Here is a 21,630-nt window from a genome sequence, read left to right as displayed (position 1 = left end):
CAAAATTTAAGCTCGGTGTGTCCTAGACGAACCATTTGGAACCCTTTTGGCTGTCTTGGCTTCTAGACTCGATCTTCAGTGAAGTAAAAGAAAAGACTAACGTATTAAAAATAATCATATAACAATAAAAAAATATCTGGTTTTCAATAACTAGGTACTAGAGACGAGGATAAAACAAACCTTGAGTTTTTGTAAAATCGTAACAGCGCCATCTATCGTCGAATAGATGTAGGAAATCTTTCGTAATTATTGAATTCAATCAATGTTCCGGTTTTTATCGGTGTTCTGTTAAACTATAATACCTCAAATTCATCTTTGTAGTAACACAATACTTTTTATCATTAATTCTTTATGCAAATACCTTCGAAGAAAAAATTAACTACAGTAGGATCTCGACTTGGGTGCAACTTGGAAAATGTCAGTTTCTAAACTAATTGGGCATTCGTAACACCGACTCAGATTGGATTAAATAGCGAAGGAAAATAAAACGAAAATATAATTATTCTAACATAGTTTTATTCGAGCAAAATTAATTGTACAAGAAATATAACGACAAATTATAACTAAATGATGATTATGCAACGATTTTGAAGAAAGTGGATTGAGGGACAATTAAATAACTATTTACAGATGTCGACATAGCATAAAAACTTTTTACAACGCCCAAAAACCCCAAAAACACAAATCACATGCTAAAGACGTTTAGTTAGTGCTTAATCGATTAAGTTTCGGTTACGAGCTAAACGCTTTCGTTAATAACAATCGTACTCTGTACAACAGGCGTGCCGATCAAGCTTTTCATTTTTAAACTCACCCAGTGTATAACAAATAAATACATTTTCGTAAAAATCCGCAATATTAGCGCACTCATCGTGAATATTCAAATTGGGCAAATTAATCAATACTTCAAACCAATGCAGTTTCTAAACGCAGATTCCTTTCGTGCCGCAGCGTTTCAGTTCTAAAACATAGACATTTATAGCTTCACAAATGGCTAGTCGCTTACACTAAGGGGTAAGTGCATAAGGCTATCTCGTTTTAGTGCTAAGTATGCTGTATTGCTGAAAAGCTGAAAAACGCCTTGACAGGTGCCACCAACTTGATTTCAATGCAAAAGAAAAGACCAATCGAACCAAGATAAATGTAGGTCTACGGGCCACATCTTAAATATCAAAAAGCAGCGTCAAAATATAAGTGAAGTATCAGTTCAGTACGTTGTAATATCAGTGCGAACACGCTATGCATTGAATAACGCTTGTAACTAGCAAAAAATACTCGAATATTTAACACTGGTCGTGGTTACGATCTGTCATGAGATCTAAGCTTATGTAACATTTTATGTTCGTGAAATAACGTTATAAATACCTGATAGCGGTCGTTTACCTCCACCAGAAGGTAAGGGGTGTAGTTCACCAGTATTTCTGCATTTATCTGTAATCGCTTCTGTAGATAACCTTGAAATGCATCGTGTAAGTGTATACCGGCCGTGTGCAGTACTAACTCACTAACCAATTAATCCTTTAATCTCTATGTTTTCTTATTTAAGCTTGCTTGAATTTAGTTAGTTGGTTTCGTAATTTTCAGTTATATTTTATCTGATAATCCCTTGCACCACTTTCTGTCAGTCTCCAAGAAATGTCACGAGACTGGTGTTCTATGTTTAAACTTATGTTTTTAATACTCTATGTCAAGAAGGAGGTGCTAAGCTTAGAACCAGTATTATCCGAAAAAATTGGCTGAATGAAAGTTGTGCCAGGGCATTATTTTTGCCATTCATCATTTCACTTTTACTTATTTCTTCCTTATTTTTCTCGAAATGGATTTCCCAACTTTCAGTATCGTAATTGACGTAAGAAAGCATGCAATTGTAACAATATATTAGATCATAGATAAATGAGATTAAATTTGATAACAATATCAATTGCGTCCGTGATTTCTATTGTTTACTTAAACTCTGATAAGATAATAACTTGCCAAAAACATGTGTAGTATTTATTACTGTACATAATATCATTCAGTATGCTGTGTCGTCTTATTATTCAAAAGTCTTGTTACCATGCAGATATAATACAGCATTACAACCTTTGAATTTAATAGTTTCTCATAAAAAGGGAGATTTATCATCATTACAAACATCTATCATAAAATAGAAATTAATGTAACAATCAAAATTGATATTAATCAATCTATTTTTCTATTTAAGACATTTTTTTTTCAAATGATGTCATATTCCCTGCCTTAGTCAATTAAAAAAGTATAGTTTGCTTATGGTATAAATCTTAACTTTTTTTCAGACATTGTTAAAACCTCCTTATTAAAACTTTTTTCTTTACAAGCACTTTTATTAAAATGAAAGTATTGTAGTCCAATGATTCAAAATTACATAATGCCAATACTCAGCTTTCAATGTTTTTATCTTTATTTACATTAATATTGTGCAAGTAATTGTATATGTACATTATTTAACTTGATTATTTTGATAACCTTTTTATGTATTTAATAATAAACTAGCAAATATATTCTGTTGCATACACTCTCTTTATATTGATCAATAATTGGGCAATATTGCCTTACAATGTAGATTTTTTTAAAGTTTAAATAATACTATATTAGTATTAGCATTAGGTATTAGCTTTAATAGCATAAAGCCAAAAATGTTCATTTTGAAAACAATAAATATATTAAAGTACACAAATTGAGCGGAATCTCTCTTAAAAACCAATAGTTAAGGTTCTGCTGTTGTCAGTCTGGCCGTCTGTCCATCTGTCGGTCCATCTCCGTATGAAAAATCTTGGTCTTGGATATTAATTTTTTCCTCAATATTTAAAAACATTGTTATATTGTAAAACATCATACAAACCTTCAGAATAATTTTCTATTACACAATTTATACATATTAACATAATCAGTAAAGTTTGTTGTAGAATTTGTTCAGGCCGAAGTAGGACAAAAAATATTGCTGTCTCTTTCACACGCTATGAATTCGCTCTGAAAATATTTTGTCTCTTTTCTGTAGTGGTCAAGATATGTTGTGCGTGGTTCACGACTCATTTACATAATAACAAATTAGTTTGGTAAAAAAAAGTTTAAATGTCAATTATTTTTGTGTTACTGGCAAGTAGCGGGGAGTTTCGTTATCGCGTGACGTCTTTATTATTCCGTATAAGGTTAGAGGCATAAGCAGACAGCTTCGTCTTTCTGTGATATAATATGATCACAGAATATGATATGCAACCATGTGTCAGAGGTCAAATCGACACGCCCGAAAAAAAAATCAGCTGTTTTTTCATCACAATATTATTTTCTTTAGCAAGTGGTAATATACAGATAACATTTTCATTAATCAACAAAATTTTCGCACAAATGTAGGTACTCTATATCCATTTTAATAACATAAAAGCGAAACTAACTATAAAAGTCTGTTACACTTTAACGGGCAAACCACTCGACCGATTTTGATAAAATCTACCATGAAGTGGTAGCACTCTAAGCTAGCTAGATTAAAGGTTATATCGTGCCGCGATAGGGCTTAAATGACCAGTCAAATATACCGAAGTCGTTCATATTAAACTTCAAATAATACGCGGGAAAACAAATGCAATCTACTTCTGCGTTTTATTGCCGTAACAAATATATTGGCTAGGCCTACACGCTGTTTGCAATAAAAGAGCAATGATAGCACATCGGTTTGCCTTTCAAATCAAAGGTTGTAGTTTCAAATCCCGGCACACACCTATATATTTTCGAATGCATGTGCGTACTAGCTGTTGCCCGCGGACCTGCCCGGTACATATCGAAAATGATCCAACGGGAACATAAAATAGGGATAAAAACTATCCTATGTGTAAATATTGTTTAAAAACTATCTGTGTACCAAGTTTCGTCTAAATCCGTTCAGTGGTTTTTGCGTGAAAGGGGAACTAACATCCATACATCTATACATGCGAACTTTCGCGTTTATAATATTAGTAGGATAGTAGATGATGGCAAATATATTTGTAATATGACAAAGTATAGTATTTTAATCCATGTGCTGTTATAATCTTGAATAATATTTGTTTATACCCTTGACTTTTTGACCTCCAAATAATTCGCTAATCCATTAGCTTATTGCTTAATAAACATTGCGGTAGAGATGGCGCCTAGATACTAAGTAACTCGGTAATAAACGTAGATTAAAACAAACATGTAAGATATGCAACGTATGATGTCCCTGAAAATGATAGAAAACACATTGAAAAGTATTTATATTAATTGCGTTCATCATTTAAATTAATTTATTAAACTGTACGGGCTCATTTTTAAGGTTCAAAACGGAATCCTGCCTGTCCGTCGAATAGTGTCATTTTGAATCAATTCCCTTTAATTCATCGGCAATTATAAATAGCAGAATTAGGGCCCTGTCTGTATCACAAAACCAGTGATACCTAGACAATTGACATTCTTGCTGATGATGTATTTCTGTTGCTACTACAACAACAAATAAAAAAATCAAGGTTAGGAACACAAATTTCAGTAAAAAATGATCCGAATTTATACATCTTGATCTAATATGTACGGATCACTCACGATTGCGAGTCAGTATGCTTTAAATCAGTTTTATTTCTGAGAATATCACGAGATTTAGGACAACGCCGGTAAAATCGTAGCTTTAATATAAATAACCTAAATTTTTATACTTTTACACTTTTTCACGGTGATTTTTTAGTCGTCTTACAAAAGCAGCCCACTTCATGTATCCGACGTAAAATACCCCTAGACGCGATTTTTTTTTTATCATCAACTAAGATAATAAGTACGAAGAAAAATTAAACAAGAGAAATATGAAAATACTCTTAAAAATGATAAAAACACCGCCGCCCGCGCCCCTCACCATTGTTACAAGGTTCGGACCGCGCTCGCAACAGAGATGTGTTTCTAAAAAACTACAAATTGCATCATAATATTGAATAAAAATTGCATTTAAAATTTATTCAAATCTCATAAATACCTATTTTTTTATCATGAACGTGTTCTAGTCATTGGATACATGAACTGGGCTGCTTTTGTAAGACGACTAAAAAATCACGGTGTATACGAATTGTATTTTTAAAGCTATTTGAGCGTCAATCGATCCCGAGTTTTGGCAATGTTCCATTGTTTATTTTCTCTGATTGATAACGTATGTCGTTTTTGTCGATATAAAAATTAATTAGTCAAGAATTATGTAATGAGGTTTTATTTATAACAATATTTTTGGACCTACCTCAACAGCTTAAGAAATATAGTATGTATTGAAAACTCTGTTCGATCCTTGAAAGACATAAAATCAAATTTCGTTGTACCCATACTTAATTTTTCTTTTAAGAGGTGGCTGAAGGCTTCTAAAATGGGTATTTATCAATAAAGATGAAATTAAGCAATGAAATTAATTTAGCATACTAATTAGTAGCTAACTAGTAATAATACTAGCGGATTCGTGAAATCTTGTGTGATGTCACTAATCAGAACACTTACCGACAAGTGACGTCATTACTCATTAGCGCTTCCAGTATTCACCATCTCTGATGCGTTTTATCTTCGTATTTTTTATTGATATAACTAGCTTTTCGCCCGCGGCTTCGCCCGCGTCGAGGTCGGTTATATCGCGTTTCCAAGAGAACTCTTCTAAAAGTCCGGGATAAAAACTATCATGTTCTTTCTCAAGGTCAACTCTATCTCTGTACCAAATTTCATTAAAATCAGTTCAGTGGTTTAGACGTGGTCTAGGCGAGCGTAACAGACAGACAGACAGAGTTACAAGGATAGGGATAAAAAAATACATCCAATTTATTAGTTAAATCTATTTGGCGGATTAGTTATTTATTTATTTCCTTTTCACTGTCGAAAAATTTGTGAAGTTCGCGTGAAAGTGTTACACATCTACGTATTATCACAGCCTACATAAAAATCTTAGAAAAATAATAGTTGATTTTTACCGTTTCCATTCTTATGTAATTAAGCAAAGTAATGCCAGAGTCGTAAAACGTCTAATGTCATAATCTTATTAACTGATGCGGCTAATCAATTCACGGGAGCTATTACCGGTAAAGATTAATTTATTAACGATAAATTATATCGGCTTTAAAGACTTTAAGAGTAAAAGAAAATATTACTGCGTTATAAAACTGTAATGCATAGTTTTGGAGATTGTTAGCCTAGTCGGGTATAACAAAAATAAGAGGAAAACGGCTATTTTAAATATTTACATTTACATTTTTTTTAAATCAAGAAGTACAGATAAATACATGTAACAGAGGAAGGCATGAACTTGATTAATTATTACTACAAATTTAATTACAACAAAATTAAATTATTATTATCTTTGTTTCATTTTCCAACTAGTCCAGACAGCATATAATAGTTTTCTCTCAGTTATCGACTGATCTTTGACACTTTATCTATAGACTATGATATTAATCACTAACGCTAAAACTAATGAGTCTCGTCATTCACAGACAGTACAAGCTATTAATTACGATAACACGTGCGGAAACATTTCTTAGTAAATCATTAATCTGTTGATTATCATCTGTACATGTGTTTGTTAAAAATTTCTCGTTTTAAACCTTTTCTGTGCCTCTTTGCTTCTTTATTGAGTCGAAAGCTGCATTATCTCGGTCCAGAAATGATGTTATAGAAGAGCTTTTGTTAATAATGAATGCTCAATCTTTCCCAATTTGAGAGACAGTCGAAAAATCAATTTTTAATTTAAATACACCCTTTTCTTGGCACTTTTAAAACGTTATAATAATGTAGTGCCAAAATGTCATTTGTCTGGAGAAGAACGGAATAACTTTCGGGAGGCAGATTCTTAATTGTTAAAAACGGATTTCACGCGTATTTATCGGGATAGCCCTACTAGTTTTGACCTAAACGGAGTTCTTAATCATGATCTGGCGCGGTGGGGTCGCGAGTCGAACTCTTTTCGAAAATAGTCGGGCAATCTCGATAAATACGGGTGAATAAACCGTTGCATCATTTAATAATACATAAAAAGGACGGATGCTAACTTTAGCGGGTATCTGAGACTTACGTTTCCTTGTATATAAATCATAGTATATTTTTACTAACTTTTGAATGTTGTATTTTAAATCACATATTCTTTGATCTCATATCATATCGTTACAAATATAATAGTTTGCTAGTTTCGCGTCTTCATTCTAATATTTTCAAGTGGTATCAATTTTGGGCGATCGTTTTCGTCGCACGCTCACCTAGAGCCAATTTAGTCAATCATAGTTTTGTTATTCAATTGCAATGTTTTATTTAGAAAGAAGTTTTTATTCTTTCGTCCGAAATGAGACCTTGACTGATACGAATTTTTACTGCTCAATACTTTTATGAGCGTTAAAGCTGAGCGAAGATGTATTTTTCCTCTTTCTACCTAAATGTTTCTCTGACTAAATATTAGGTCCAAACACAAAATATTACCTTTATAAAGACTATATACTAATTAAATGTTTTTTCTCATTCCAGGGTAAAACCAAATCTCCACTAAAATACTCACGATGTTACGACGCTGCTCCAAGCATTTACAGGGCCTGTACCGGCGGCAGAGCCAGTCCATCCGCTTCAAGTCGGAGGCCCCGCGCGTGTGCGGACCCTCGGCCCTGGCCCAGGCCTCCGCGAGGACCGCAGCACCTCGCGTCATCTCCGCCGCTCACACCCAAGTGGCAAGCATCCACTTCACCAACCCCCTCCTCGCTGAACAAGATGTGATGACCCCATCCTTCCCCGATTCCGTCTCAGAAGGAGACGTGAAACTCGACAAGAAAGTCGGCGACGCTGTGGCAGCTGATGAAGTCGTGCTCGAGATCGAGACCGATAAGACCGCGATACCTGTCATGGCGCCCGGACACGGTATCATCAAGGAACTGTACGTGAAGGACGGAGACACGGTTAAGGCCGGTCAGAAGCTGTTCCGTATGGAGATGACTGATGCTGCGCCTAAGAAGGCGGCGGCGGCTCCGGCCCCTGAGCCTCCCAAGGCCGCGGCTCCTCCCCCCCCGGCGGCTGCAGCTCCTCCCCCGCCGCCCCCTCCCCCAGCCGCGGCTGTCCCTCCCCCACCTCCCCCGCAGGCCCCTCCCGCACCTAAAGCGACTCCTCCCCCCGCGGCCGCCCCCATCTCCTCCATCCCAGTGGCGGCCATCCGTCACGCGCAGGCTATCGAAACAGCTACCGTGAAGGTCCCGCCCACTGACTACAGCAAGGAGATGTCCGGCACCAGGGCGGAACAGCGCGTCAAAATGAACAGGATGCGCCAGCGCATCGCGCAGCGTCTCAAGGAAGCTCAGAACACTAACGCAATGTTGACCACGTTCAACGAGATCGATATGTCTCATATAATGGCGTTTAGGAAGAAGCATCTCGACGCTTTCACGAAGAAACACGGAGTGAAGCTCGGTCTCATGTCGCCGTTCGTGAAGGCCGCCGCCAACGCGCTTATGGACCAGCCCGTCATTAACGCAGTCATCGAGGAGAACGAAATCATTTACCGCGACTACGTAGACATCTCAGTCGCCGTCGCGACGCCCAAGGGGCTGGTCGTGCCGGTGGTGAGGAACGTACAGAACATGACGTATGCCGACATCGAGCTGACCATCGCTGGGTTAGCGCAAAAGGCTAAGAGCGGCAAGCTTACGATCGAAGAAATGGACGGTGGTACCTTCACTATTAGCAACGGTGGAGTGTTCGGGTCGCTAATGGGAACCCCGATCATCAACCCCCCTCAGTCAGCTATTCTTGGTATGCACGGCATCTTCGAGCGCCCCATCGCTCTGAACGGTCAAGTGGTCATCAGGCCCATGATGTACATCGCGTTGACTTACGACCACAGGCTGATCGACGGCCGTGAAGCTGTGCTCTTCCTCAGGAAGATCAAGGAGGGAGTGGAGGACCCGGCCACCATCGTCGCCGGCATGTAAACTTTTTAGAGACCGACCTCAATCTAGCGAGTTACCATTACGAACAAAACTTCGCAGGTCGGCGGGTAATTTGAAAATGGAAGATCATGTAAAATATTGCGAATTTCATCAGTAGCGTTTTAGAAGCCTGAAGTGTTGCACGCGTCCGTCAGCTATTTTGTTATTTATTGATGTGCGCTCGTATTCTGTAATTATGTATTATTATTTATTCAGTCGTAAGTAATAACTGTCGAGAAGTACATAATGTTACTTATATGTGACCACATAAAGATTTGTTTTATTTTTCTTGTTTCAGTTACAAACTTTGATTTTGGCACACTCGGTGTAAAAGTTTACAGTATTTTATTTTTTAATGTGTAAAGCATTAAAATTTAAATATATCGGTTTAATAACAGTATTCATTATTTATTATTTAACCTTTTTGAGACTGAAATTTATTTTATAATACGTTGTAATGGTGTGCCTATTCATTCAGAATAAGTAAGCGATTGGTCTAGTGGTCAGTGGCGCTGACTTGATTTCCACCCTGGACAAAGTTTGACCAATGAGCTAGAGCAAATTAAATGTTTTTGTTATTATTTTAGGCTCCCCGCAAAATCATAGCGGGGATAATTTTAGTAAATGAATTTTGATTGCACTTTTAGCTGAGTGGTTGAGGTCACCACGCCAAAACCACTGTACGATCCTTGTCGCGGGTTAGATCCCCGCGTAGGACAACCATTTATGTGATGACGAATGCGACCACGACTGCTTGTTCTGAGTCTGGGTGTCTTTGTGCATGTGATTTGTATGTTTGTGAAACCCCCGCGACACAAGGATTAAATTGACTGGAAAGATTGACTCAAATTTCTGGGACCTTTGGAAACTTATCTCTTCAGACTTTATTATATTTATTGCCGAATTTAGGCTGTATGGTTCCTATCTAACAATTTCCTTTAACTTAACTAATAGCTTATTTACTAAACTATACCTTGGAACTTAATAAATTAAAGTGCCTAAGTATAAAATGTCACCCAGAACCACCGTCGTTAATAAATTGGTAATTCAATAAAGTGCTATACAAATAATCTACACAATACATTCAAATTTTATGTAGGTACGAAGATAACAAGTAAAATAACTCCCCCTGTTGTGTTATCTTTAAATAATTCGTTACACTAAATCTTTGAATAATTCTGACTTAGTTGACTAAAAGATGGCGGTATCTAAATAACTTCAAGTCTAGGTCACAACGTTTATTTTACTGCCATTATTTATTTCAGCCTGTATTTAAATCAACCATAGTGAATATAATATATTTTAGCATAGCCTAGGTAAATACTAGGTCTGTGGTTTGACTTAAATAGTCGTCACTCGGCTAAAACAATGTTTGAAATAACGGTTGCCATAGCAACGCGAAATGTGTACAGCGTTGCACGTATTTAATTCACAACGCGCTCTATACAACAAATAGAAGTATTTCTTTATTAGTTTTGTATTAAAAATAGATTTAACTTAGTTTATTTTTTTGGAAGAAATCTAGTTTTTAAAAATACCTATCTTGCGAATGTAGGTCAGTGGGGGAATGTTCCTTCATTTTTCAGTGATGTCAAGGTAAGGTATAATTGGTTTATTATTTATTCACATGTGTTTTGAACCAACATATGGTATTGACAGACAGATGCATCGATCTCTCGTCCATATTTTACGCATTGACGTATTATTTTCATAAAAAAGGTCCAATATTGTAGGTTGTCTATAAATTTATTAACTCACAGGTGGTTTTATGTTGTAACGTGATGAAGAGGCGTGGCGGTACAAAAAAAATCTTTGTGTATTGACTTTGCGTTGCATGAAGTAATTTTTGGTCATTATTTTTCTTAGCTCTTTTAGTTATATCTCACAATAGGATCACAGTTAGCGTTAAAAGAGTCTCTGTGTGATAAGAAAAGGATCGTATGCAAGTGACCTAATTTTAGGAATAGAACCAGTGTTTAGTGGGAAGGAACCCTCCCCATTTCTCTAGTCGGTTAATTAAACAGATTTAATTTCAGCCAATATTAAAAGCTAATAAACATGGATTCGACATCAAAAAGGTCCAGCGAGAAGCCAAGACGAGAAAAACAAACGAAAGACGACTTATCTAAAATAACGCCAGACGATAAACTCAAAAAGTCATCATTCACAATTTCAACACCCAGGACCTTCGTACAAAAAACTACAACAGCTGACATTTACGGGCAAAAGAAAAAGAGCGCTGTCCAAAGCGTGAAAGCTCCAAAGAAGTCACCAACAGCTTCACACTCGACGAGCAATGTATCACCAATGAACGACTATTTAAAAACGACGCCATCTTCCAGCCAAGTCAGCTTACGGAGTGAAAAAAAACTGACATCCACAAAAAAAGTTGAGGCTAAGGTAACAAGACCTTCAGCCACGCCGCGAAGCAAAATAGCTAATGTCATCGCTAACTCGCCGAACGTAAAACGAAAACTGAACATGGATTTGGAAAAAGAAAAAAGCTTTATAAAAGATATGGAAAGGAAAGAGAAAAGTTTCATAAAAGATTCAAAGAAAAAGGTCGACCGCGAGAAAGAAAGGAGTTTCATCAAAGAAGTTCCTAATACAAAAGAGCGAGGAAAAGAAAGGAGTTTTATAAAGGATACCGGAAAAGATAAAAAGGAGAAAGCTTTATCTTTTGGCGAAAGGCAAAGAACAAAAACAAGGACTCTGGAAGAAAATGAAGTGAAAATATTAACGTCTGAGGCAGTGGATAATAATGCTGAGATGTTTAATTTATCGAGACGTCTTGGCGCCAATCCGAAAGCGTATTACATTGATTTTGAAGAAGGGAAGCCGGGTCAGAGTAAAAAGGTATGTATTTTAGAGTACTCTTTCGAAAAATAGGAATTTATCGGATTATTAGATGACACAACGGCTTACTCACGAAATTATCGTGTTTATCGTTGCATCATTTGATAATGAATCATCCTTACGAAAGTGACTATAAACATTTATCAGATTTCTACTCAATTTTTTTAATCCTAATTGGAGTTACTTGAACCAGATATTTTTAAGATCTTACTGGATCTGGACTGGTTCCATGTGGTCTAGGCTAGAGAATCGGCACAGTTGGTGTTTAAAAAAAACAATGGTACTATCTGTCTGAGAGTTGAGTGCATGTCTAGAATGTTAGTAAATCCCCCCGCGACACAAGGATTCAATTCCTTATTGCGTGAGCCGTAAAAAGGGTAAAGCAATCCATACTTTTTTGTCATTCAGGAACCTCCCCATAAGCCCAGTAGTGATGAAGACGTAAGCTACGAGGACGATTTTGAGAGCTACGAGTCGGACTTCGATTCCTATCACAGTTCTGCACCGAGTGAACAGAACGCCAGTGATGAGACAGGTGATGGTGATGAGAATGATGATGGTGATGATGATGAGAGTGAAGCGGTTGAGACTATAAAGGAGGTCAAGGATGATGAGAAGATGTTGGATTCAGGTAAGTGTAGTCCTAATAAGATCAGACGAAATTGAATTTGTTTTTGAATTTAATTTAGACTAAAAAAGTCTACTGCTGGAAATATTCATCTTTTAAGTTGTCCTGAGGGAATTAGATGGAAAAAATCAAAGGAAGAAATGAAATTATTTCTTAAATTTCTTTTTTTGCTTAAAATATGACGCAACGTCTGTTGGGTCCGCGAGATAAATGTACCTTTTTTGTTAAAAGGCGCACGGGTAGCCGAGTGGTTGAGGTCACCACACCAAACCCATTGTGCGCGTCATGTCGCGGGTTCGATCCCCGCGTATGACAAGTGTTTGTGTGATTCACGAATGCTTGTTCTGAGTTTGGGTGTCTCTGTATGTACATGTGATTTGTATGTATGTAAAAACCCCCGCGACACAGGGATTAAATTGCTTACATCGGGAGTCGTTTAGAAAATAAAATCGATCAGAAAGAGTTCAGTTTTAAAAGCAAACTTTACAAATATATCAGGCAGTTTCGATCTCCGCGACCAACGCTCAGCTACCAAGCTGAAGCCAGCTTTAGCCTTCATCTTCGAGACGGCGGAAGGTGTGGAGAAGCCCAGCTCCCTCACTGATGAGGGCTTCCAGGAGATGAGCAGTTCATCAGCTGTCTCCAGCATGAGGACTGTACACATCGATGTCTTGGACAGGTATTTTATTTATTCAATTAGAGGAGCTCGTGGCTAAGCTAAAACCGCATAAGTGAATCGATCACAGGTTACGCTACGCTTGACGCGGTTGGTCCGTAGATGGGTGAGCATCTTTGTCATAACGAGTTCCTCCGTGTTTCGGAAGGCCGGGGGTTAGCTGGACTGATTGCCTCCTAAAGCCATCGCGATTGTATGCGACCAATTTGGACCTTACGTGCGGAAAAAGGGAGCGTATCCCCAAGTACCAAGTGTTGGCCGGATCCCCATCTAGTATTGTGTGGAGTAAACTAACATACATCCTGTATCTGTACATCTATCTGTAGTGACATAATTTCTAAAAGACGAAGACTGACATATCCTTTTTGGAAGTCACGTTTGTGTAATGACAAGATTAATTAGTTTAATCTGTTTTTAATCACCCTACGTCTACTCGCTTTACGCACCATTGTAATCCCAAACTCGTATTGAGATCTCAAACTCTTTGTTCCAGACCTCTTTTCATAGACTTCACAAAATCCAAAGAGAATAGACGTAGAAAGCGAATCGGAGACAGACTGAAACAAAGAGCCAAGGATTTACTCAGCATCATAACTCTGCACGAAATGTCCTACGTTCTATTCGAAATGAAACCTATTTCATACGACCTGTATATGGCAACATTCGGCAGATCAAATTACACCCAAAGTGCGGCTCAGACATTCGACGATGGTATCACCGAAGAAGTCCAAACGGATGAGATTGAAATCGAAAATAAATGGACACAACACCCAGTGGAGTTTACAAAAAACGATATTTGCATTAAAGAAAAAGTAGAATCTCGAAAATATAGTAAAAATATGGATGATTATTTAACTAAGTTTACATTTTTGACAGCTCAAAATAGTGATGTGGAACGTAAGAATGCGATTAATATCGATGAAAGTTACAAAACGGATCCGTTAAGAATATATTTTGAACAAAAAGATGGCGTCGGCAGCGAAATGTTACCTTACGATACTTATAAAACTAAATTAAAAAATGCTGAATACAATACTCAAAGATTGGGAAAGTTTCTAAAGAAGATTGAAAGTAGAATTAGTAATGTTTTGAATACTAACGCTGGCAACACTGAACTGTCAGAACTTAAAGTGACAAGCATGCCTTTCAGTAAAGGTTATGTTTCTATATCAACTAAGTTTATAACTAACGAAAACATTTCATTTTTGAGTAAAACGAAGATTACTGAGATGATTTTTTCTGAAACTAAATCGAATTTGATCATGACAGTACATAAAGACTCTTTAGATGTCGGGAAATGTACCATTTGTCTATGGGACATCAGTGTTGCCACTCGAGAACCTATTAAAATACTGATAGCTATAGACAATATAGTCGTTGGTAGATTAAGGGGAGCAACGGATGGATATTTTGTTGCTGCTTTAAATGATGGGTAAGTCAAAAATAGTTATATTTTATGTAAAAACAAGTTTCAGAGAAACGCCATCTAGTCATAAACTAAGCAAAGATTGTGCCATGAGTACTAGACAACTGATAAACATACTTCTATATTTCTTAATACCTTTAAACATATCATTGATAAATTACACCCAGACATAAAAGAAGTATTTATGCTCACAAGCGATCATTATTAGATGGAAATCGAACCCACGACCGGTTTAGCATTCAGAGCTACTATCCACTATTGAACAGTACAGTCAATTAATATTTACATATTAACAACATACCGTGTTTCGGAAAGCATGTTAAATTATTTGTCCCGGCTGTTATTCATACATCCGTGACAGTCGTTACAGGTAGTCAGAAGCTTGAAAGTCTGACAATCAGTCTAACCAAGGGGGCTCTTGTTGCCTGTAACTGGGTTGAGGAGGTCAGATAGGCAGTCGCTCATTGTAAAACACTGGTGTTTAGCTGAATCTAGTTAGACTGGAAGCCGCCCCAACATAGTTGGGAATACGCTAGGCCCATGTTCATAACGATAATCACATTATACAATTGATCAATACTTCCTTGTATTCAATATTTTTTTAATACTCATTTCAGCTCAATACACCTATGGGATTTAGCAGAGCAACCAACATGGCGGGACGATGTTGCTAGTAATGAAAAACCTACCGAATTGGTAGAAGTTAACGAAGAGAAGCTTACGAATGTCGAGAGAGATCGGGAGTGGAATAGTAAGAATAGTCTGTTGGGACACGAAAAGGTATGTTATAGTTTACTTGCTGATAGATTTATTTCACAAAAAATTATGTTTAATCCGTCAGACAGATTTCTAAAAAATATTGAATACGTATTTTTTCTTTATCTCGTAAACTAAAAATGAAGGATACGGTTATTTAAAATCTCATGTGACGTCACTTACTAGTACTTTTTTTTAACTAACAAGTGGTATTACAAGCTCCCATTATCATAAATTTTATATAAATCTCTGTTTCCTTACTTTTTAATAATGTGAAAAAATGAAAATTACGTGTTTTGTATAACTTAGGTTAGGCTTAGCTTAGGTTTAGAACTTTTTATCCCACTGCTGGGCAGTTTTTGAGCGACCCTTTATTTTTCAGACGTCTCTATAATTTACTTATTCAATATTTTTTTGGAAATCTGCCTGGATTAGTATCTTTCTTCTAAGAAAAAGAACATTCCAGAAGAAAGTATTCCCCAAATTTCTTTATCTCATGTAGCGCAGCTTACCCTGCCTGCTTCAATCTTGCGCCTTCACAAACAGCGCTCACAACATGAGTTGTGGGGACTCGGCTGGCGGTGTGGTGGGTCTGCAACTGGTGGGAGACCCTCAAACTATCAGCCAAGATGGCAGAAGGGTTGTGGGACAGGTATCATAGTATAAAATCTTATTATCTTCCTACTTTTAATAGAATAAAAAAGTTTGTGTGGATTTTTTGATGTTTGTTCCTCTTTTACGCAAAAACCACTGAACGGATTTAGACGAAACTTCGTACATAGATAGTTTATAATCAGGATTAACACATATGATAGTCTTTATCCCGATTGTATGTTCCCGTAGAATTATATTCGATTTGTTGCGGGCGAGCGACTTGTTATAAATATACAAATAAATTCAAAGGTTTTTGTGTAACAGAGTAAAAATGGTATGTCCAAATTACTCCCCTGTTATTTTAAATGCATTGATTTAATGACGGTTACTATCGCCTAATAACGGTTAACTCATGCAGCTTTATTAATATAAACTATCTTTTGCCCGCGACTTCGTTCGCGTGGACTTCATTCCACATTATAAACCTCAAAAATTGTAGCCTATGTGTTATTCTGATGTATAAGCTATATTGTGGTAAAGTTTCATTCAAATCCATTCAGTAGTTTTTACGTGAAAGAGTAACAAACATCCATACATCCATACTTACAAACTTTCGCCTTTATAATAGTAGTAGGATAACTATGCATCTACCTCACGAAATTATGTGTGTAATTTATATGTATATTTGTATGTGTGCTTTTAAATTGTACACATTTTCAAAGGGGATTAACTGTATTCTGATATACAGATCTCCTCCCAAGTTTGGATGCAAAGATTCCCAAATCCAATTACGAATAACCATAAATTCTATATTGGAGTCGCCTTAATAAATTAACTAACAATGCGTGTAGTGTATTTTCATTTAAATAAATAAATAAATATGAATATTTTACGCTTTTCAGGTCGTGTCATTGCAAACTACAGGTGTACTAACAATATGGTCGATAATACAAGAAAAATCTAAGACAGTGCCACCGGACATCGGCAAAGCTTTCTGGTCCAGAATGAAGCTGGAAAAGTCTCAAACAATATCAATATTAGACCATATAGATATACCTCTAAAACACGAACAAAATGGCGCCTCTAACTTCAATTTAAACGCGGCAAAACGCAGAATATTAAACAGAAAACAAGAACGCAATGTCATAAAAAAAGAAGTTTCTCGCCCAAAGTCTGCCATTAGCTTCGATTTTGACTTTGACAGACCGTCGAGTGCTGCCAGTGGTAAAATTAAACGAGTGTTGTCAGTCGAAAAATATGATTACAAAAGCTGGGAAAGTGGTTTAGTGTGTTGTGATCTCAAAGTTATGAGTTTTATGAATAGAGATAATTATTTGATAGCAAGGAATTGTGGTGAAGTGTTGTGCTGTAGGCGAATATTAGGGGCGGTCAAAGTGAATAAGTTTTGTGTTGGAGGTGAGTGAATTGTTTTGATAATTACTATCGTGAGAATGATTTGACAGTCGTTACAGGTAGACAGAAGCTTGAAAAGTCTGACAACCAGTCAAACTAAGGGGTACCGTGTTGCTCATGTAACTGGGTTGAGGAGGTCAGATAGGCAGTCGCTCCTTGTAAAACACTGATACTTAGCTGAATCCGGTTAGACTGGAAGCCGACCCCGACATAGTTGTTAAAATGCTAGGCCGATGATATAGTGAGAATTATTCATTATTAAATGATGCAACGGTTTACTCACGCGTATTTATCGGGATTACCCGACTAGTTTCGGACCCAATCGACTCGCGACCCCGCCGCGTCAGCTAATGATTGAGGACAGCGGTTGGGTCCGATAATGTACTAATTGTAATTATTAATTTACATAACGTACTTATTGTAAACAGCTGATGCATCATCAGTGACCTGTGTGGAGGTCTCTCCGCACCACCTCCCATACTTCCTCGCCGCCACCGATACTGGAACCATCAGCGTCTGTTCCATGATAGAGAACAGAGTCCTACTTACACTGGACTGTCGGTGAGTGGCGTAAGCCTTTATTGACAATATTTTTTTGAGTCACAAGTTTTTCTTCCACATGCAAGATCAAAGCAAAGTTTTAAAAAAAACCACTGTTCTCTATTATAGATTTTATTAATTTCATAATTTACTATTGGATACTTTTTATGGATCGGCTCTCAAAACAATATATTTTCCTGTTTTCGGGTTGGGAATTGAACCCACGACCTCTGACTGCTATACTGAGCAGTCAACGCATCTAAGCACTAGACCAACAGGCATGTAAATTAATATAGACTAACTCCTTCCAGGAACATACAAGCTCAAGACATGGAGAAGTACCAGTCGGACCACAAGGGTCGTTACGTCAGCTCTGTGTCTACTCGGTCACCACTCGACGGGGGAGGACCCAAGGTAAGGGCACATTTTACCACCACTGGGTATAAGACATGCCTTATCACCCCTATATTATGAGATTGGAATCTGTCTGAGACCGGCTTCCCATAGTGGATCGCGATACGCTGAACTCATTGACTCATTTAGTTTACCCAAAAATGGATCCCAGGTAAATTTTAAGCGGTTTTTTGATTCGGAATGAAGGAGACAATATTGAATCATTAACTTCTTCTTAATCAAAATTTTTGAAACTTTCCTTCGGGAGTCTATTTGGTCTGTCATGTTTTTTTTGCAAACCTTTTGTGAGTCAATATAGATTCCAATGTTGGAAATGAATCAGATAAGAAAGCTTCCTTTGATAACCACCGTCGATGCCCCATGAAGCCAACCTTGGCTTAGAAAAATAAGTTAAAATACTCCCTCCGTCCTTTTTTGAGGATGCCCAGCATCCTAGTCGACATTTCCTATCTACCTAAGCAAAAAAGTCGAAACCAACTCAATGTTTAGATATCAGCGCAAATATTAACTGGTTTTAATAAATACTAGCTGTTGCCCGCGACTTCGTCCCCGTGGGTAGAAGATATAAGTTATGATTTAGGTATACCTGCCCGGGTTTTTTTGACATTTTCCATTATATCTTAGCTCCTATTAGTCGCAGCGTGATGGTTTATAGCCTAAAGCCTTCCTCGATGAAAGGTCTATTCAACACAAAAATAATTTTTCAATTTGGACCAGTAGTTCCTGAGATTAGCGCGTTCAAACAAACAAACTCTTCAGCTTTATATATTAGTATAGATTTGTCATCATCATCCATCCTTTACTGTAAATTGGCTCCCCGAAACAGCTACATAATCCAATCTAGCTTATAAGTCTAATATAAATGAATGATGCAAGGACATGATGTGCTACCTAAGAGGCGGCCAGCTAATAATAGGGTGGAGAGAGGGAAGATCCAAGCCTGTTGCTATGCCAGATGGGAACAGCCTGAGAAATGTTAGTCTACCACCACTAGTTGAAATTTCAGTTAATAGTTTGAAATATGTTGCTAGACAAGTAAAATTGGTTTAAGTTTCCAAAAAACGACTCCCGCATTAAGGAATTTATTATCTGGGCATCTTGTGCTTATAGCTGCCTGAAATTCCTTTGTGTTAGAGACGAATTTAGAAAAGCTTTTCCAGTTCTAAGTAATGATGCCTTTTAATTCCCACGTTTTTATACACTCTCTTTTCTTGATTTTTGCAACTCATAAGCAATAAGCTAGGAGGCTGTAATTTTAGCTTCGAACCCGATGATAATGCAATTTATAACTTAGTATAAAAACGGTTTTAATGGAGTGTCATTCAAAAACGTGGGGTTTTAATTTTTTTAAATTAATCTATTAATTTTAGATTTTGTAGTTAATTTTTGAAGTTTACTTTGTGACTGTTTCACAAAGTTAACTTTATTTGTTTTAGTTATAACAGTAGTGTTATCTTTACAGATTCGTTTTATCTATAGTTGGTAAGGCTCTATTAGATCTCTCGATTTCGTTTCTTTAAACGAGCAAACGGAAATCATGAGGTAGCGCGGCAGCTTGTGAATCATAAATTAAAAAATAACCTTTAATTTTTACGTTTTTATCTGGTTTCAGCTATCAGTGACGTCATTATCTTGGTCGCGTGTGAACCCGTGCTGTTTGTTCGCGTCGCTCATAGATGGCAGCATTGTCGAATGGGAGTTGTCCCACAGCGACATCTACGCCAAATGCGCGAGAGATTCCGCGGCCAATGCCTGTATAGCGGGGGATAGTACGCTGGTGAGTTTTTTTCTAATACATTATTTTCACAAGGTGTGAGACACACACACATTTCCGTCATTGCAACTCCTATAAGCCAGGATCTACAATGAAACCAACAAAAACCACCGAAATACTTTAGCTCGGTGTGTCCCAGGGGGAACAATTAACTGCCTTGGAACCCGCAACGAAATTAATCAGAAATAGTAAAAATTAGGAGTAAGAAAAAAAATTCTACTTATCTGTATAGCAAGCGGGAGACAAGAGAAGAAAAAGCTAGTTTTAGCACAAGGTGTGACTGTCTATCTGACCTTCTCAAGCCAGACACTCCTTAGTAAGAGTGGTTGTCAGACTTTCTTGCTTCTTTTTACCCCTAACAACTGTCAAAGATGTATAAATAACAGCCGCGACCCACAATTTAACGTGCCTTCCGAAACACAGAGGAACTGAATATGACCTAGATCTTCCATCGACGAACCGACCTTATTAAGCGCAGCTTAACTTGCAAATGATCAACTTCTGATTAAGCTCCACAAAAACCCAATATAAAGCAACATAGCTAAAACACACACACACACTTAAACTTATATTTTATTAAATATACTTAAGATTACAAAGATTTTTACAGATTTAATATTCAATTCAAAATGACGTTTAACCGCGGCCATCTTGTTTCACAGGCACTGTTGACACCGGAAGGCGAGGTGCAAGTACACAAACTGACGAACGAACACAAAACCAAAGAGTATTTACTTCTATTCGAGAAGTATGTTGCACTTTTGTAAATGTATTTGTTGTATCTACAAGTTGTATCACTGATCTCAATAAATATAGATAGTTTAATATGTTTTTTTTTATTGACACAAGCTCATCTCACGTACCTATAATTGTATTCGTAACTCTTGTAAATCATGATTAATAATGATAATTAACGAAAACCAACTAGCTCTTGAGGTAAGACAGACGGGCTGCATTACATCTGCAATTTAAGCGCAAATTGCAGTTTGAATGCAGTTAACACAACTGCAAACTAAACTTGCAGTCCGATTGCACGCCGACTGCAATTGAACTGTAATTCAAATCTGGAAAAAGCTTGGTGTCCTTGGAAAACCATTTTAATTTTTAAACCAAAACTAAATAAATTTAACTTACTGTTACTCCGTTGGCTCAGCGACCCAAATTGTGTCTTGGCCTCTGAAACGACAGAGTGCCACTTTACCCGATCCTTGGCCACGTCTCGCCAGTCATCGGCATAAAGCACCCGAAGGTCCGCCTCAACTGTATCACTCCAGTGATACCTGGGTCGGCCAACAGGGCGTCTACCTGTTGGCCGACACAGATACGCTCTCTTAACACCGCGTTAAGAAATAAATGAAAAATATTTACTTAAGTAATCTTATTGATCTGTGATAAAGTTTTTATTAATTGCGTTTGGTGTCACGTTATTTGCCTACCTTTTTCGCAACCATGTTGGGGTCCACTTCCAGTCTTCCAGTCTATCCGTATGCAGCTAAGTACCAGTGTTGTACAAGGAGCGACTGCCTATGTGATCTCCCCAATCCAGTTACATGGGCAACTTGAAACCACGTGGTAGTTTGGTTGGTCGGATTTTCTGACTCTTGATTCCTT

At 37.3% G+C, this 21,630-nt stretch overlaps 2 protein-coding genes across 3 annotated transcripts; both read left to right on the top strand.

Annotated features, from left to right (window-relative positions):
- Positions 1–1,087: 1,087 nt before the first annotated feature.
- LOC113492358 (dihydrolipoyllysine-residue succinyltransferase component of 2-oxoglutarate dehydrogenase complex, mitochondrial-like) lies at positions 1,088–9,342 on the top strand. Of its 2 annotated transcripts, none has more exons than XM_026869832.1 (2): positions 1,088–1,194; positions 7,498–9,342. In XM_026869832.1, the coding sequence occupies exon 2, from the start codon at positions 7,530–7,532 to the stop codon at positions 8,943–8,945; it is 1,416 nt and encodes a 471-aa protein (XP_026725633.1). In that variant the 5' UTR covers positions 1,088–1,194; positions 7,498–7,529; the 3' UTR covers positions 8,946–9,342. The 2 variants fall into 2 exon arrangements, with proteins under 2 accessions (XP_026725633.1, XP_026725632.1); XM_026869831.1 differs by having other exon boundaries at positions 1,105–1,395.
- Positions 9,343–9,629: 287 nt separating this feature from the next.
- LOC113492357 lies at positions 9,630–20,846 on the top strand. Its single transcript, XM_026869830.1, has 13 exons — positions 9,630–10,538; positions 10,979–11,798; positions 12,207–12,429; positions 12,925–13,105; positions 13,596–14,534; positions 15,146–15,308; positions 15,787–15,936; positions 16,781–17,294; positions 17,720–17,852; positions 18,143–18,245; positions 19,122–19,220; positions 19,858–20,022; positions 20,682–20,846. The coding sequence occupies exons 2-13, from the start codon at positions 11,001–11,003 to the stop codon at positions 20,784–20,786; spliced, it is 3,573 nt and encodes a 1,190-aa protein (XP_026725631.1). The 5' UTR covers positions 9,630–10,538; positions 10,979–11,000; the 3' UTR covers positions 20,787–20,846.
- Positions 20,847–21,630: the final 784 nt, after the last annotated feature.

Source organism: Trichoplusia ni, chromosome 3, assembly GCF_003590095.1.
Source record: "Trichoplusia ni isolate ovarian cell line Hi5 chromosome 3, tn1, whole genome shotgun sequence".
In the NCBI taxonomy this organism is placed as follows: Eukaryota; Metazoa; Arthropoda; class Insecta; order Lepidoptera; family Noctuidae; genus Trichoplusia; species Trichoplusia ni.
The sequence above is the reverse complement of the archived record's forward strand: the minus strand, read 5'-3'. Positions and strand labels throughout refer to the sequence as shown.

Bases quoted from the DNA above. Each gene is read 5' to 3' on its own strand.
- LOC113492358 (XM_026869832.1), top strand. From the start codon at position 7,530: ATGTTACGACGCTGCTCCAAGCATTTACAGGGCCTGTACCGGCGGCAG.
- LOC113492357 (XM_026869830.1), top strand. From the start codon at position 11,001: ATGGATTCGACATCAAAAAGGTCCAGCGAGAAGCCAAGACGAGAAAAA. The intron at 18,246-19,121 runs GTAAGGGCACAT...GAATGATGCAAG, and splicing joins TCGACGGGGGAGGACCCAAG to GACATGATGTGCTACCTAAG. The intron at 19,221-19,857 runs GTTAGTCTACCA...ATCTGGTTTCAG, and splicing joins ATGGGAACAGCCTGAGAAAT to CTATCAGTGACGTCATTATC.